General features: G+C 38.8%; 1 protein-coding gene across 1 annotated transcript in view; it reads right to left on the bottom strand.

Annotated features, from left to right (window-relative positions):
* exoc3l2b (exocyst complex component 3-like 2b) overlaps positions 1-4,010 on the bottom strand; it is a gene marked incomplete at both ends in the record, with an annotated part of 30,561 nt that extends 26,551 nt beyond the window's left edge. The window contains 2 exons of the mRNA XM_080845257.1: positions 50-270; positions 3,547-4,010. Coding sequence (XP_080701383.1) covers positions 50-270; positions 3,547-4,010 — 685 coding nt within the window. The remainder of the gene's footprint in view (positions 1-49; positions 271-3,546) is intronic.
* Positions 4,011-13,817: the final 9,807 nt, after the last annotated feature.

Here is a 13,817-nt window from a genome sequence, read left to right as displayed (position 1 = left end):
CCATGCACCCCTATGAGACAGTCTCCCCATGGGCTGAATTGGGTCATACCTGATAAGGGCTCCCTGACCTTCACAATGGGGACCTCCTCCACAGGCTCCTCCTCAGGTCCCTGGGAAGACGACTGGTCCATGCCTGACTCCCTCTTGTGCTTCCGACCAACCAGCTTCAGGAATGAGAGGCGCTTGCTGCTCTGGTCATCACTGTCTGAGCAGAGCTCTGTAGTGGGCAGGCTCTCTTTACGCAGACTCTCTCGACATCTCCCAGCAATGCTGTGGGGGATGGCAAGTTTAGAAAACTGAAAATAACTCAAAGTGATCAGTGATGAAGTGATGAACAAGTAAAGCACCAGAAATCAGGAGTGAAAATTAGCTGTCAATAGAATATAAAAAATATATATTTACGAACCAAATTTTTCTCTCTCTTATAGTGTGACCCTTGCCCCCAAATGCTTATCGCTGTAAAAACATTGTTCCTCATCACCATAACCATTAAATACATATACGCATATTAGGCAGCCAAGCTCTTCCTAGTCTAGACTGTCTCCACTGTGGGATGCTGCTGTAGTCTCTCCACCTGATAAACTTGCAGAAGCCCTCTGCCTACACCTATCCATCCCCACCACACGATCATGTATTCATTCTACCCTTCCCATGATACATGTACTAATTATCATGCTTCATACTCAGAGCCGACGCAGGGGTTTCAAAAAGGGGCTTTGCTTCCCCTGTTGCCTCATACATTTTTGCCTGTTAAAATGACATACATTACAAACTATTTTTAATATAATAATATAGGAGTCGAGTGTAGGCCTAACAAAATCGCCAGCCCAGGCCCTGCATGCAGGATCCATGACAGAGAGTCTGAGAGGATGGCAGGATCTTTTCTTTCAGTCATTCACTTTAATCTTAAAGACATTGTAAAATCTGATTGCTTGAATTAATAACTGGCATTGTTGAAGAGTAAAACAATAAAACGAAGGCAGTATAAGTTGCAGGAGCACAGTGCTGCATGCCTGCCTGACAGTGTCTCGGCCTCACTGTAGTAAGAGGTCATAAGGTGCTGAATGGTGTCTTGCACTTTATCAGAGCATTGCCCTATATTTCAGATGCTCTTTAGCCTCACCGTAGTAAGAGGTCATAAGGTGCTGAATGGTGTCTTGCACTTTATCAGAGCATTGCCCTATATTTCAGATGCTCTTTAGCCTCACCGTAGTAAGAGGTCATAAGGTGCTGAATGGTGTCTTGCACTTTATCAGAGCATTGCCCTATCTCAGATGCTCTTTTTGCTGGGATCTGTTGGAGCCATTCTTGTCAGAAGTTTTAAAATGAAGAGCATTTGGGAGATGACCAAACAGAACATGTGGTTTAACATGAGGTTTAAAATGGTAATGGGGCGAATTACCTAGTTGGTAAGAACTTTCAAACTTTCATTTGCAAAGCTTTTCTTAGGGAAGGTCCGTACATATACAGCGGGTAAAATAAGTATTCTAAACCTGATTGTTCAAATCCTTGATTGTGATTGGCTAAAAGCCGTTGTAAAATCCAGCATTACCTTACAATTTGACCTGATTACGTTCCATATTACTGCGCAGCGAATGGCAAGGCATTCATATAGCGCATTTCATACCCAGTGTTCCATCTGGCTGTTGCGTTGCTTCAAGGGTTGCGTGGCAACGATTTATTTAGGAACTATAATTTTTAGTGGCGGAAGAATGACGGTTTATCATTAAACTATTGTTTCTTAAATTGAATTGTCTTTATTTATGAAACCATATCAAATATGTGTAGTAACAGGTTTAGAAAAGCAATAAGCCCCGCGAGTCCGTGCTTTGCGCTGATTTTAGAACAGGTAAGGGGGTTTAACGGCACTCCGCTTCGCGTCGTGCCTAACAACTCCCTTACCTGTTCTAAAATCAGCGCAAAGCACGGCCTCTTGGGGCTTATTGCTTAATTGAACACGTCACCATTTTTCTCAGTAAATATATTTCCAAAGGTGGTATTGACATGAAATTTTCACCAGATGTTTGTAACAACCCAGGTAATCCAAACATACAAAGAAACCAAAACAAATTAGTTCAGAAATTAAGTTATGTCTAATAATATGAAATGACACAGGAAAAAAGTATTGAACACGCTTACTGATATTTATTGAATACTTTGTACAAAAGCCTTTGACAGCTTCAAGACGCTTCCTGTATGGAGAAACTACTTGTATGCATTGCTCAGATGTGAGTTTGACCCATTCTTCAACACAAAAAGGCTTCAATTCTTGAAAGATCCCTGGGCCTCTTCTATGAACTCTGATCTTCAGTTCTTTCCATAGATTTTCAATTGGATTCAAGTCAGGTGATTGGTTTGGCCATTCTAGCAGCTTTATTTTCTTTCTCTGAAACCAATTGAGAGTTTCCTTGGCTGTTCATTGTCTTGCTGAAATGTCCACCCTCGTTTCATCTTCATCATCCTGGTAGATGGCAGCAGATTTTAATTAAGAATGTCTTGATACATTTTTTCCATTCATCCTTGCTTCAATTGTGTGACATTTGCCAGTACCATATGCTGAAAAGCAGTCCCACACCATGATGTTCCCACCTTCAAACTTCACTGTTGGGATGATGTGCAGTGCCATGTCTCCTACAAACATGGCGTGCATTATGTCATCCAAAGAGTTCAATTTTGCTCTCATCTGACCAGACCATATTCTCCCAGTATTTCACAGGCTTGTCCAAATTTCGTGCTGCGAACTTTAAACGAGCTTCAACATGCTTTTTCTTCAGCAATGGAGTCTTATGTGGAGAGCGTGCATACAGGCCATGGGGGTTGAGTGCATTACTTATTGTTTTATTTTAAACAACTGTACATGCAAATTCCAGGTCTTACTGAAGCTCTCCACGAGTGGTCCTTGGCTCTTTGACAACTCTTCTGATAATTCTTTTCACTCCTCTGTCAGAAATCTTGCGAGGAGCACCTGGTCGTGGCCAGTCTATGGTGAAATGATGTTCTTTCCACTTCCAGATTATGGCCCGAAACAGTGCTCACTGGAATATTCAGAAGTTTAGAAATGCATCTGCAACCAATACCATGAGTATGTCTTGCAACAATAAGGTTGCAAAGGTCTTGAGAGAGCTCTTTGCTTTTACCAATCATGAGTTGCTTCTTGTGTGACACCTTGGTAATGAGACACCTTTTTATAGGCCATCAGTTGGGATATTAATTTGCCCTGACTAGGGGCCAGATTGCCTTCTAATTACTGAAAGATTCCAGCTGTTTTTTTGGCTTTCCATGCCTTTTTGCACCTCCCTTTCTTCATGTGTTCAATACTTTTTGTGTTATTTCACATTAATACACATTACTTAATTTCTGAATGTATTTGTTTTTTTTTCTTTGTATGTATGGATTACTTGGGTTGTTACCAACATGTGGTGACAATTTCATGACAATAGCACCTTTGGAAATATATTAACTGAGAAAAATGGCGACGTGTTCAATACTTATTTCACCCGCTGTACATGTGTGTGTGTGTGTGTGTGTTTGTTTGCATGTGCTCACCGTAGCAGGCTGCCCTCTGAGCTCCTGCGTCCCTTCTTCTTCCTCTCCGCTGGGGAGGGGTTTCCAAGGGAGCCCTGAGGGGAGGGCGTGGCGCTGCCTTTGGACCTGCCCGACATGCGCAGGCCCTTCCCTAGTCTGCCCAGGGTCTTGAGTGGAGACACTCCACGGATACGATCCAGTGTTCCCTTAAGAGAGCTCTTGGCTGATCCTCCACGCCGCACCTCGTTGGCTTCGTTCTCATCCTCCTCATCATCAAAAGGGTTGCGGTCGTGGGGCACCCCACCCTCCAGGAGGGAGTCATGGCGACCCTGTTGCCAGCCCTGTTCAGATGCCTGCTCCGCAAAAGGGTTGGCGTCCAGGCTCATGTTGTGCAGAATGACCTCACCACATGTGCTGCCCAGCTCAGCCTCAGCGCTCAGCCTGCCTGGCTTCAGACGAGTGGGGAGGTTCTTAAGGATGGGCATGCCTCTGTCCAGCGAAGAAGGACTACAAACACAGACGCACACAGATTTAAAAGCTACACATACCATCCACTGCGCACATCTAGCATATAGTTCATCCATACAAACAAAACCATTTAGACCCACACATCAGCTTTTAAAAGCACTGTGCAACACATGGTGGTTTGGACTCTTTCATTTCATTCAGTCACTGACACTGTGGATCCTTCTGTCTTAGGCTTTGGACCCTTTAACCCTCTTCAAGAAAACATGTTTATCCTTTTCCACACACTTCCTGGCCCCACAAACCAACTAGGATATTTTCTGCTTGTGACAGAGGGACAATGCTGAATCACTTCCCTTTGTCACACGGGTGTGTGTAAATGAGTGCTTGCTAGGCCTTGATACAGCCTCCCAGGGAATCAACAGAGACAAAAATAGTCCTAGCAGGAATTACAGTATGGTTGGGCTAGGAATATTTTTGATTGGCAACCACATTGTGAACAGATAGCAGGGTTGAGTAGTGATGTTAATAGTGGTAAGTGTAATTTAAGTGTCTATAGTTTCAGTTGCAGCTGCAGTAACTAACAATTGACCAAAGTTTTCAGAGTTTGAAGTCTAATATACTGATTGAACTATTAATTGTCCCTTATACAGCCCATTTCAAATAGAAATGTTAAAATTGGCAGACATCACCACAAGAGGCCAGCTCTAAATGGCTTTATTCCATAAAGAAGCGTAATAGGAACAACTGAGTGAATGACAGAAGCAATCCTATTATTATATGTGTGGTGGCACATGGTACAACGAACAAAGAAGGAACACCACTAGTGCACACAGATACGATTCAATACTATTCAAAACTATTATGTAATAGTAAGTAATGTAAATATTACCACTTTGTTATCACCAACATATTGATGAGAAAATGTAATGTATTACAACTATATTTATTTAGTAATTGAATTATGTAACTCCACTATGGTTGCAGTATTTAACTGAATTTTTTGTCCAAAGCAGCAGACGCATGTAATTAGTAACTTGTTCCATTACATGTAACTAGTTACTCCCCGACCCTGTCAATAACCTTCTGTACCACACCGAAATTTCAAACTTTAAGGAGTGTTGGTAAGATAGTGAGATATTCATGCCATGCTACCTCTGTCCCAGTCTCACTCATCATCCTTCCTTATACTATAGTTGACACTAAGACAGTATTTAGGGTCTAAATATTAAATTCTGTACTCTCACAGCCACATTTAGACCCCCATACTGTCTATATACTAAATACTATATATCTGCACGTTGAGTAAGTTGACGGCCTGCTTTCAAGACTCCCTCGATCCTGGCTCTGTGCAAAGGGGACTGGTTTGAAAAAAAGTATTGGAATGTTGGCAAATGACCAAAAAGGACAGAGTCTCTGACATTCCCTGAGGAGTCAAAGTGACTCTTATAAACTCCATGTCAACAAGGCTGAAAATACAAACAACATGGTGACAATGATTAAGAGTGTAGGGCTGTATACATCTGCTGGAAGGGCAAAGGGTTAAGAGAGGCCAGTAAGAAACAAATAGAAAGCCTAATTCATACCATTCTTAGCACTTCATCTCAAAAACAAAGAATTTAAGTGAGGACCATTTTGGAGCAGCTTCTCCTGTAGCAATCCATGTTGGCTAATCGGTGTGAAGTGTGTAGAGCAGTTATCTTAGGCAATCGAAAGGCTTTCTAAACCCAATGAAATATCATTTCCCAGGAAAACAGCCCATTAAAAAGAAGATCTTCTCGTCTTAATAAAACTCAAAATGACAGAACATCTCCTTTTTTTGCAGAAGGTAGTGTCTGGCATTCGAACAGTTTTTCAAATTGTTAGAGTAAGAGGTGGTTTATGCTAATTTATGTACAAAGCCATGACATATTATGGTATTTAAGGTGCCAACTGCATACTGCCATCTACTTTACAGTGATTTTGATGCTGTGACAATTACACTGTATAATTAGTCTGTTGTTTCTATTGACAGTGGTCATATCAGTGTTTCAGAAAGAGGATACATTTTCACTTGAACTGCAGCTAAAAAAAGCATTATGGTATGGATTTGGGATAGCAATTGAGAAAGAATTTGGATCTACTTTCTTGGAAGTGGGCATAGTCATGGAAAACTATAGACAAACAGTTGGACAGACTACTGGTATGCCTTATCTCCCTGCTGGATTCTATAAAATTGATTTGCCAACTGTCATTTCGTTGGCAACTGTGATCTCAGCGCTTCTGTCATCAACATACACTCCTCACACATCCAGCCTACAGGACATCTACAATAAAGAATGTTATTGTTTTAGCATGTTTTATACAATCGTTAGTAAGGCTACAGTCGACCAATAAATTCATTTCTGATTAGACAAGTGGCATGCCTTGAGTGAAGGTATCCTGGATAGAATTATATGATGGTGTTCACTTGGAATAGGCCTATGTATATAAATGATGCATTTGAACCGTCCTGTCTGAAAAGAATGCCATGGAAAATTCTGTTGGAAAAGAACCAAACATGACATTTGTCCTCCAAAAAGTAAACTAATGAAAATGTGATGAAAGTTTGAGGCCTGACAAACCTTGCTTATGAATAAGCTACTTCAGTGTGGTTAGACCTTGATCTAGAAGCGCAGGGTTAAATATTGACGTCTACCAAGAAGCAGGGTGTGTGATTATGGAAAAACACCAGGTTTATGGCAGCTTTAGGGTAGGTCATATTCCACCGTCTAGTGCAGTTTCCAGGTCTACTAATGATAAGGAAAAAGCAAAATTTGTTAGCTGTGTAAAAAAAAAAAATATATGTCATTTGTCTATTACATGAATCTTAGTGAACTTTCAATGCTTTCAAACTTAAACCAACGGTTTGTCAGGTCCCAAAACTTTCATTTAATTTTCATTGGTTTACTTTTTTTTAAGCATTGAAAGTTCAAAGAGATTAATGTAAAAGGCACCAATGCAACCTGCTTTATGGGGTAAAACATGTCTGTCAAGGAGAACATATAATAGTAGGGCATATTCAAAGGACGAATGTCATGTCTGTATTGTAATGCTATTTTTTAACAGAATTTTCCATACTTTTTTTTTTTAGACAGGACTGTTAAAATGCATGATTTATATACAAAGGCCTACTGGCAAGTGAACGTCATAAAATAGTTCTGTCCAGGATACTTCCACTCAAGGCATGCCCACTTGATGAAATGAATAAATTGTTCGACCGTAGCCTAACTAACGGTTAAACAAAACGTGCTAGAACAATAACATTGCTTATTGTAGAAGACATGTAGGCTGGATGTTATAAACAATTTGCAGTTCAACTCACGGGCAGTCAAATCAGGAAATAGCTGTTTGACCGCTGTAACAAGTTAAGTGTAGCCTATAATTCATTGACGAGTGCATAGGAGTAAAGGCTGGTGAAATGCTACTCACATTACCCATTTTGGCAGTTAGATCCTTAAAACCCGCTCAGTAGCCCTTGTCAGAGTGATGAAAGAATTCCAGATGAAAAGACGTTAACTCTCTATGTAGACTAACAAGGCGGTAATGCCTACCAACCCCGTATCATCAATGACCAAGGTTTTGACGGAGTTTGACCTCCAACGGCTGGTACTTTATGACTCCTGCACACCGACGGTACGCCTACTATGACACAGGGAGCGCTGGACGGTGCAAAAAAAACTTCCAGTGCCACCTTTTTATGGTGTTTTATGGCTAACACGAAATCGCCAAAATAAATATATTAAAATTCAATTCAAGAAAATACAAAACATACAGAATTTAGTTTATCACCCTACTTTGTCAAAATGTTTTTTTAAGTTGTCGTTTTTCTGTTATCTGTCTCATATCTCCCATAACATCTCAAAACATCTCCACTGTGGCATGCTGCTGCAGTCTTTCCACATGACCAATCTATTAAGCACAAATTATATTCTGTTTATAATACATGATACCAGCCTATTTACCCATAATTCAAATAAGAGCCATCACTGGCTTTTTTGTCCAGTATTTATTTAGTATATTTCATGGATCTACCATCTTTAATGTTTCATGTAATCATGTGTTTACCATGTACATGTGCTTCACATGAGCTAATGTGTTTCATCCATTTGTTTGCACCTGATTCTCTGTCTCCTCCATTACTTCTGAGGTTCTGCACTGGGTTTCTTCCTATTGAAAGGGTGGTTTTCTTTACCCCAGCTGCCCAGTGCTTGCTCTAGAGGGGTCAGGCTCAGGGCCCTGTAACATGCCTGGAGATTCTGTTGGCACTGTGTAAATAAAATTGAATGGAACTGACCACGTGAATGCAACTAGTCATCTATAGTGAGTCAGTTATTCTAAGTTCAAAGGATATATAGTAGAATATGACTAAATATATTATATATGCCCATAACTGCCTTAGCCAAGCAACAATTTCACATGCATTTTTCAAATCTTGTAGAAAATTTGTCTGAAATCAAATTTAACATTCATTAGTTACAGGAAATCTTCAGGAGTTTTTAACCTGGGCCCTATTTTAAGATCTTTTTTGGGTCCAAATTTGTACTAAGGACAATTAATAATAGAAATTGGTCTTGTATTGAGTTAGAACACTATAACCGGCAACTTCAAAACAGCTACACAATGTTATCCCATGGGGCATGCATCCACACCAAAGTAAACTGTTGTTTTTCCACCACTGACTCATAATGTCATTCCAAGTGTCTGACTACATGGAAAGGATCCCTACAGAGACTCTATCTCTATCTAATGTAACCATCTCTTTACTTTCTTTGTATCCAAACTGTATATCATCTTTCTCTTTCTTTGACTCTCTTTCTCTGCCTGTTTCTCTATCTATCCATCTAACTACATTTTATGTCCTCATCACCTTCCTAGTCTCACATTACATACTGTATCCCTCTTTCTCTTTCCAAATCTCTTTCTTTCAATCTATCAGTCTTTACACACCTCTCTCTCTCTCTCTCTCTCTCTCTCTTCCTTTCAATCTATCAGTCTTTACACACCTCTCTCTTCCTTTTTGCCTCCCTTCTCCTTTATCCGTCTCTCTCTGTACTGAATTGTGTCAAATCTTCTAATCTTTTACTGATATTTATTTATATTGAACATTTTGCTATTGTGGGTCTTGTAAAAGACACTTATGCTATGTCCTTTTTCTAAACTTCCTTCACTTTAGCATTGTCTGTGTTTCTTTAGCCTATCTAGCTATTTGTGTATTCTATATCCTAATATTTGCAGAGCCCCTAAAGTCCTGTAAGGAGATTTTGTATCTTGTGCGCACAGGATAAGTCTCTTGTGGGAACAGCTTTATTATCTTGTATGCACAAGATAGTAGCTTATTCCTAAAAGATACCTACTTGTGTCTTTCTCTGCATGCATTGAATCGTTCTAATCTTTAAATGTATATTTGATTTGAACTTAATCCTTTGCATGCACTGATATTCCTTAAGGACATGCAAATCTAATATTTATTTATAATTTAGCTTTTTTTGCATTTGTATTTCCTTCAGGAAATGCAAACCTTATGTCAGTGTATGCAAAGCAATGCATTGGGCTGTTAATCACTGGCTTCTTTGTTCCTGTTATCCTGTGAATTCTTCCTCTTTTTTGTACCTTTCTATGTTATTTATTCAGCTCGAACCACTTAACTCAGAACCACTTAACTTAATTCAAACTTTTGTCTTCAGTAGGACACTGATTTTTCATTTATTTTTCAACGTTATACTTTTTAAGATATTAAAACGAATACAGTTTCTTCCATAGACTTACATTGAGGCACTGTGATATCGAAGTAGGGTAATTCATTTGTCATGCACCTCTGTTTCAATTCAATTCAATTTTACTTATACAGAGCCAAAACAATCAAATTGTCTCATGGTGCGTTACAGTGCCCAGGGCCTGAACACCTGCTCCAATCTGAAGGCCCCCTTTCTCTCTGTCCCTGTCCATATAGGCCTAACACAAGGAGACAAACAAGGAGATAATAGGCACCTTCCATACACCAATTGGTTTTTTTCCATCTCTGTATCCGTCTATCTATCTATTCCTCTACAACTACTCTACACTCACTCTTTTTCTACGTATCACTCAAATTTCCCTCATTGTTTTCATCTTTACTCTCTTCATCCTTTCTGTTTACAATGATTCTTTCACTGTTCTTTCCATTTTTCCTTCTATTACTCTCTCCATCAATTCCCACTCTATTTTTTTCCATGTCAGCTTTCTCTGACTCTCACGTCACTCAGTCATTCCCTCTCCTTTATTCACTCTGCCTTTCTCTTTATTTCTTCCTCCCTATCTTAATATCTAACTTCCCCATCTTTTTATTTTTTCTCTATCTCTCTCTTTCCGTCAATCTATCTCTCTCTTTCAGTCAATCTATCTCTGTGTTTTTTTAGTTCTTTTTCTGTATCTTATACTATGTTACTCCTCAATATTCATTTATCCTGTTCTCTGTGTCTCTATCTTAACACACCTCTCATTTTAGCTTTTGTTCTTCTTTGTCTCTCTCTGCACTCCTTGAATTGCATCCTAATCTTTGACTTCATATTTATTTGGAATTTTTTACTTTTGCTTTGCATGCACTGTTGTTTCCTTCAGGATATGCAAAACTAGGACTTATTATTATTATTATTATTCCAGGATTAATTCACCAGGTACTAGTTTTTCTTTAATAATCTAAAAAGTATCAAAGAAAAATGTTAAGAACATACCCATCGTGCTAATTACAAGACCTACACAAATTTGAACTAAGTCTCTATGTTAAGTGGTTCAAGCTGAATTAACTTCTGAAGAATAATACGAATTGGAATCTCCAGGAAAAACTAGTGCATTCAAAGAAAAATAACTAATATAAATATGTGTAATATATGTATGCACGCACACAGAGAGAAGAGCACATCAGTTTAAGGGAAGTTGTTGTTTTGTTGGGTTTTTAGATCTTCATTGAAGTCTCCTCAGACAATGCTGGTGAGTGACTGATAACATCTAAACAGTGCAGTAGGTTATAAAGATTTGGCAAGAACTGTTTGTATTATAATCTGGAGGTCTGTAAATAACTGCAATTAATGCCTTTACTGGGGCCTCACACTGTAGTCCTACCTCAAACCACTTAAAACCGGATTTCAGGTTAGGTAGGTAAAATGTAATCCAATCCATCCAGGTATACAGTATTGGTTATTATGCCACTAACAAACTTTAAAGTTGAGGTCTACGATTCTACAGAGAGAGTGAGGGAGTAAAAAAGAAAGACAAATAAATTAAAGAGAAGGAATAGAGAGAGAGAGAGAGAGAGAGAGAGAGAGAGTAAGAGAGTGAATAAGTGAAGGAGACATACAGATACATTAAAGAGATTGAGATGTTAGAAATCAAATAGAGTGAAAAAAATAAAGAGACTGACAGAGTGACAGAATGATAGAAAGGGAGAGAGTTATGAATGAGTGTGTGAGAGTAGAAGATAAACAAATTAAATAGTAAGAATACTGGATATTAAGATAGAAAGAGATAGATTGATTGATTGATAGAATGACTGAAAGAGGGAATGAGTGGGTGAGAGAGATAAGGAAATAAAATAGATGGGGAAACAGGATATTAAGATAGATAGATAGATAGAGTAAAAGATAGATACATGAGGAATGAGAGAGAGCGAGAGACAGAGAGAGCTGCAAAGACTGCAGCAATGACCGTTGACTGTTGATAATTAACACTTATAGAATGTTGAGGTCAGCAAGCAATGTAATTAATAATACTCTATGACTGATTTTTGGATCATAACCTTGTAAAGAAACCAATATCTATTTACTATACCCTTGGTGTGAGGTGTCTTCAATACATTCTTGTTTGTGCCTAGGTCTAGTGCAGATTGTTACTGGCACAATACAACACATAATGTAATGTGTAATGTGAAATTCTTTTCTCACTTTCCAAAGTTCTTTTTTGTTTGTCCAAAACTCTCCTCATGCTGAAAGAAGGGTGTCACTGCGTATTGCATTCCAAAGATAAATCATATCTACTGTATCATATCTTACATACTCTACTGAATACCTAATACAAACTACTCAACTGTATCATATCTAATACAAACTACACTACTGCAGTTCCCCCCAGAAAAACTTCCTTGATATATTAGTAATCTGAATGAATTTTAGAAATCCATGTGTTTATTTCAACAGTTATTAGTAATATAGGTTACCACCAAGTGTGGAGGTGTCAAGATAGATATACCTCCTGATATTAAAAAAAAACATTGGAGTAGCTTACAGTGGATAGACACCTTGCCTGGTGTCTAGCTGAAAAGGGCATTGGTCATAACCAGCATGAACTGATATCTTCCAGTCTCTATTGTCATAAACAGTTGGAGTTGACATGTAAACAGAGGATGCCCCCACGTGCCAACTGGCCCTTTGTCTTTTGTGATCCCAAACAGTCTGGAAACTCCAGTAAGCATTTCAGGACTAATTTCAGTGCCTCTCAGCTCTCACCTGAGCACCACTCTGGTCATATCACCTTCAGAGGCTGCTTTGCTAAATGCTCACAAGACTACAACGTGTGTTTTTCTACACTTCATGTATTTATAACGTCAGTATATAACACAACTTTATAGCGAATGTGAATTGAAAATATCATTGATAAGAGGAATCAGGGTCAACCCAGTGAAAATAACCAGTCATTCACAATCCTAAATTGTATGGTTGGCCACGTCTGGGGAAATACTTTATATGTCTACTGATGGTGGCTCTGCTCAAGTCAGCCTAATACACAAAACCCATACATATGATGGTCAGCCTTCTGACACACATACATCAAGCACAGCAGTATAAGCACAGCCCAAGGACCTCAGGCAGGAGATATGGTCTTTTACAGTTATCAGAAAGATACCAACATCCAATGTTGCATTATACCTTACTAGACTAGCAGCAAGTCCCCAAAAAAGGCTTTAGTTTTCGAGATACCCCTACCCGAGTTAGAACAAAACACAACAGTGTTTTTTCATATCCCATATGTCTCCCATTAATGAAATGGATTGTTGTGAACTTTGATTTTGGTGCAAATAATTTGTATGGATCATTCTTTAGACCTAACCCAATCTCTGAAAAAGAGCCAAATTAGGCCATTCCGAATAGGGGTGAGGTGACAAAAAGGCCTATAACCTGATAATGCTCACACTTATCTTCATCAAATTTGCTGAGCAATGAACCAGGTACATGCCCTACCTCACCAAAGGGTCAAAATGTAATTTATCTAAAGAAATACTTAAATATAGTACTGTAAAAATAGCTTCAGTTTAGGCAGACATTGTATTTTTGTGGTGATGGGAAAAGAGAACTCCTTTACTTTTCTCTCATTTATCAGAAACACATAGATTCCTGTCAAATATACTGTTACTGGATGGCCTACGATGCTATATAACTAAAAACAGTGGTTGTGTGGAGATATCTGGTACAGGTTTATTGCAAATAAGATTTCTTAAGACATACCACCTCTCTGAAACAGAACAAATTTGGTCATTCAGAATGGGGGATAGGTGGCATAAAAGCCTTTAAGCTGAGAATGCTCACTCTGATGGTCATCATATTTGGAGAGGGAAAGACCAGATGGCTGTACTGCATCCCCAAACAGTCAGAATGTGAGTAACCCAATAAAGTAAAGTTTATTTTAAATTACAAGCCTCTAAAACATACCACCACAAGGCGTAAATAGAACATTTTATTGAAACAAACCATGAACCAAGTGTATGAAAAAAGGATGCATACAGATGCATACAATAAAGTCAATAGGTGTGTGCGTGTGTGTACAGAATACAGATGTGT

Source organism: Sprattus sprattus (genome assembly GCF_963457725.1).
Source record: "Sprattus sprattus genome assembly, chromosome: 9".
NCBI lineage: Eukaryota > Metazoa > Chordata > Actinopteri > Clupeiformes > Clupeidae > Sprattus > Sprattus sprattus.
Note: the sequence above shows the minus strand (reverse complement) of the source record. Positions and strands in the feature narration are given on the sequence as shown.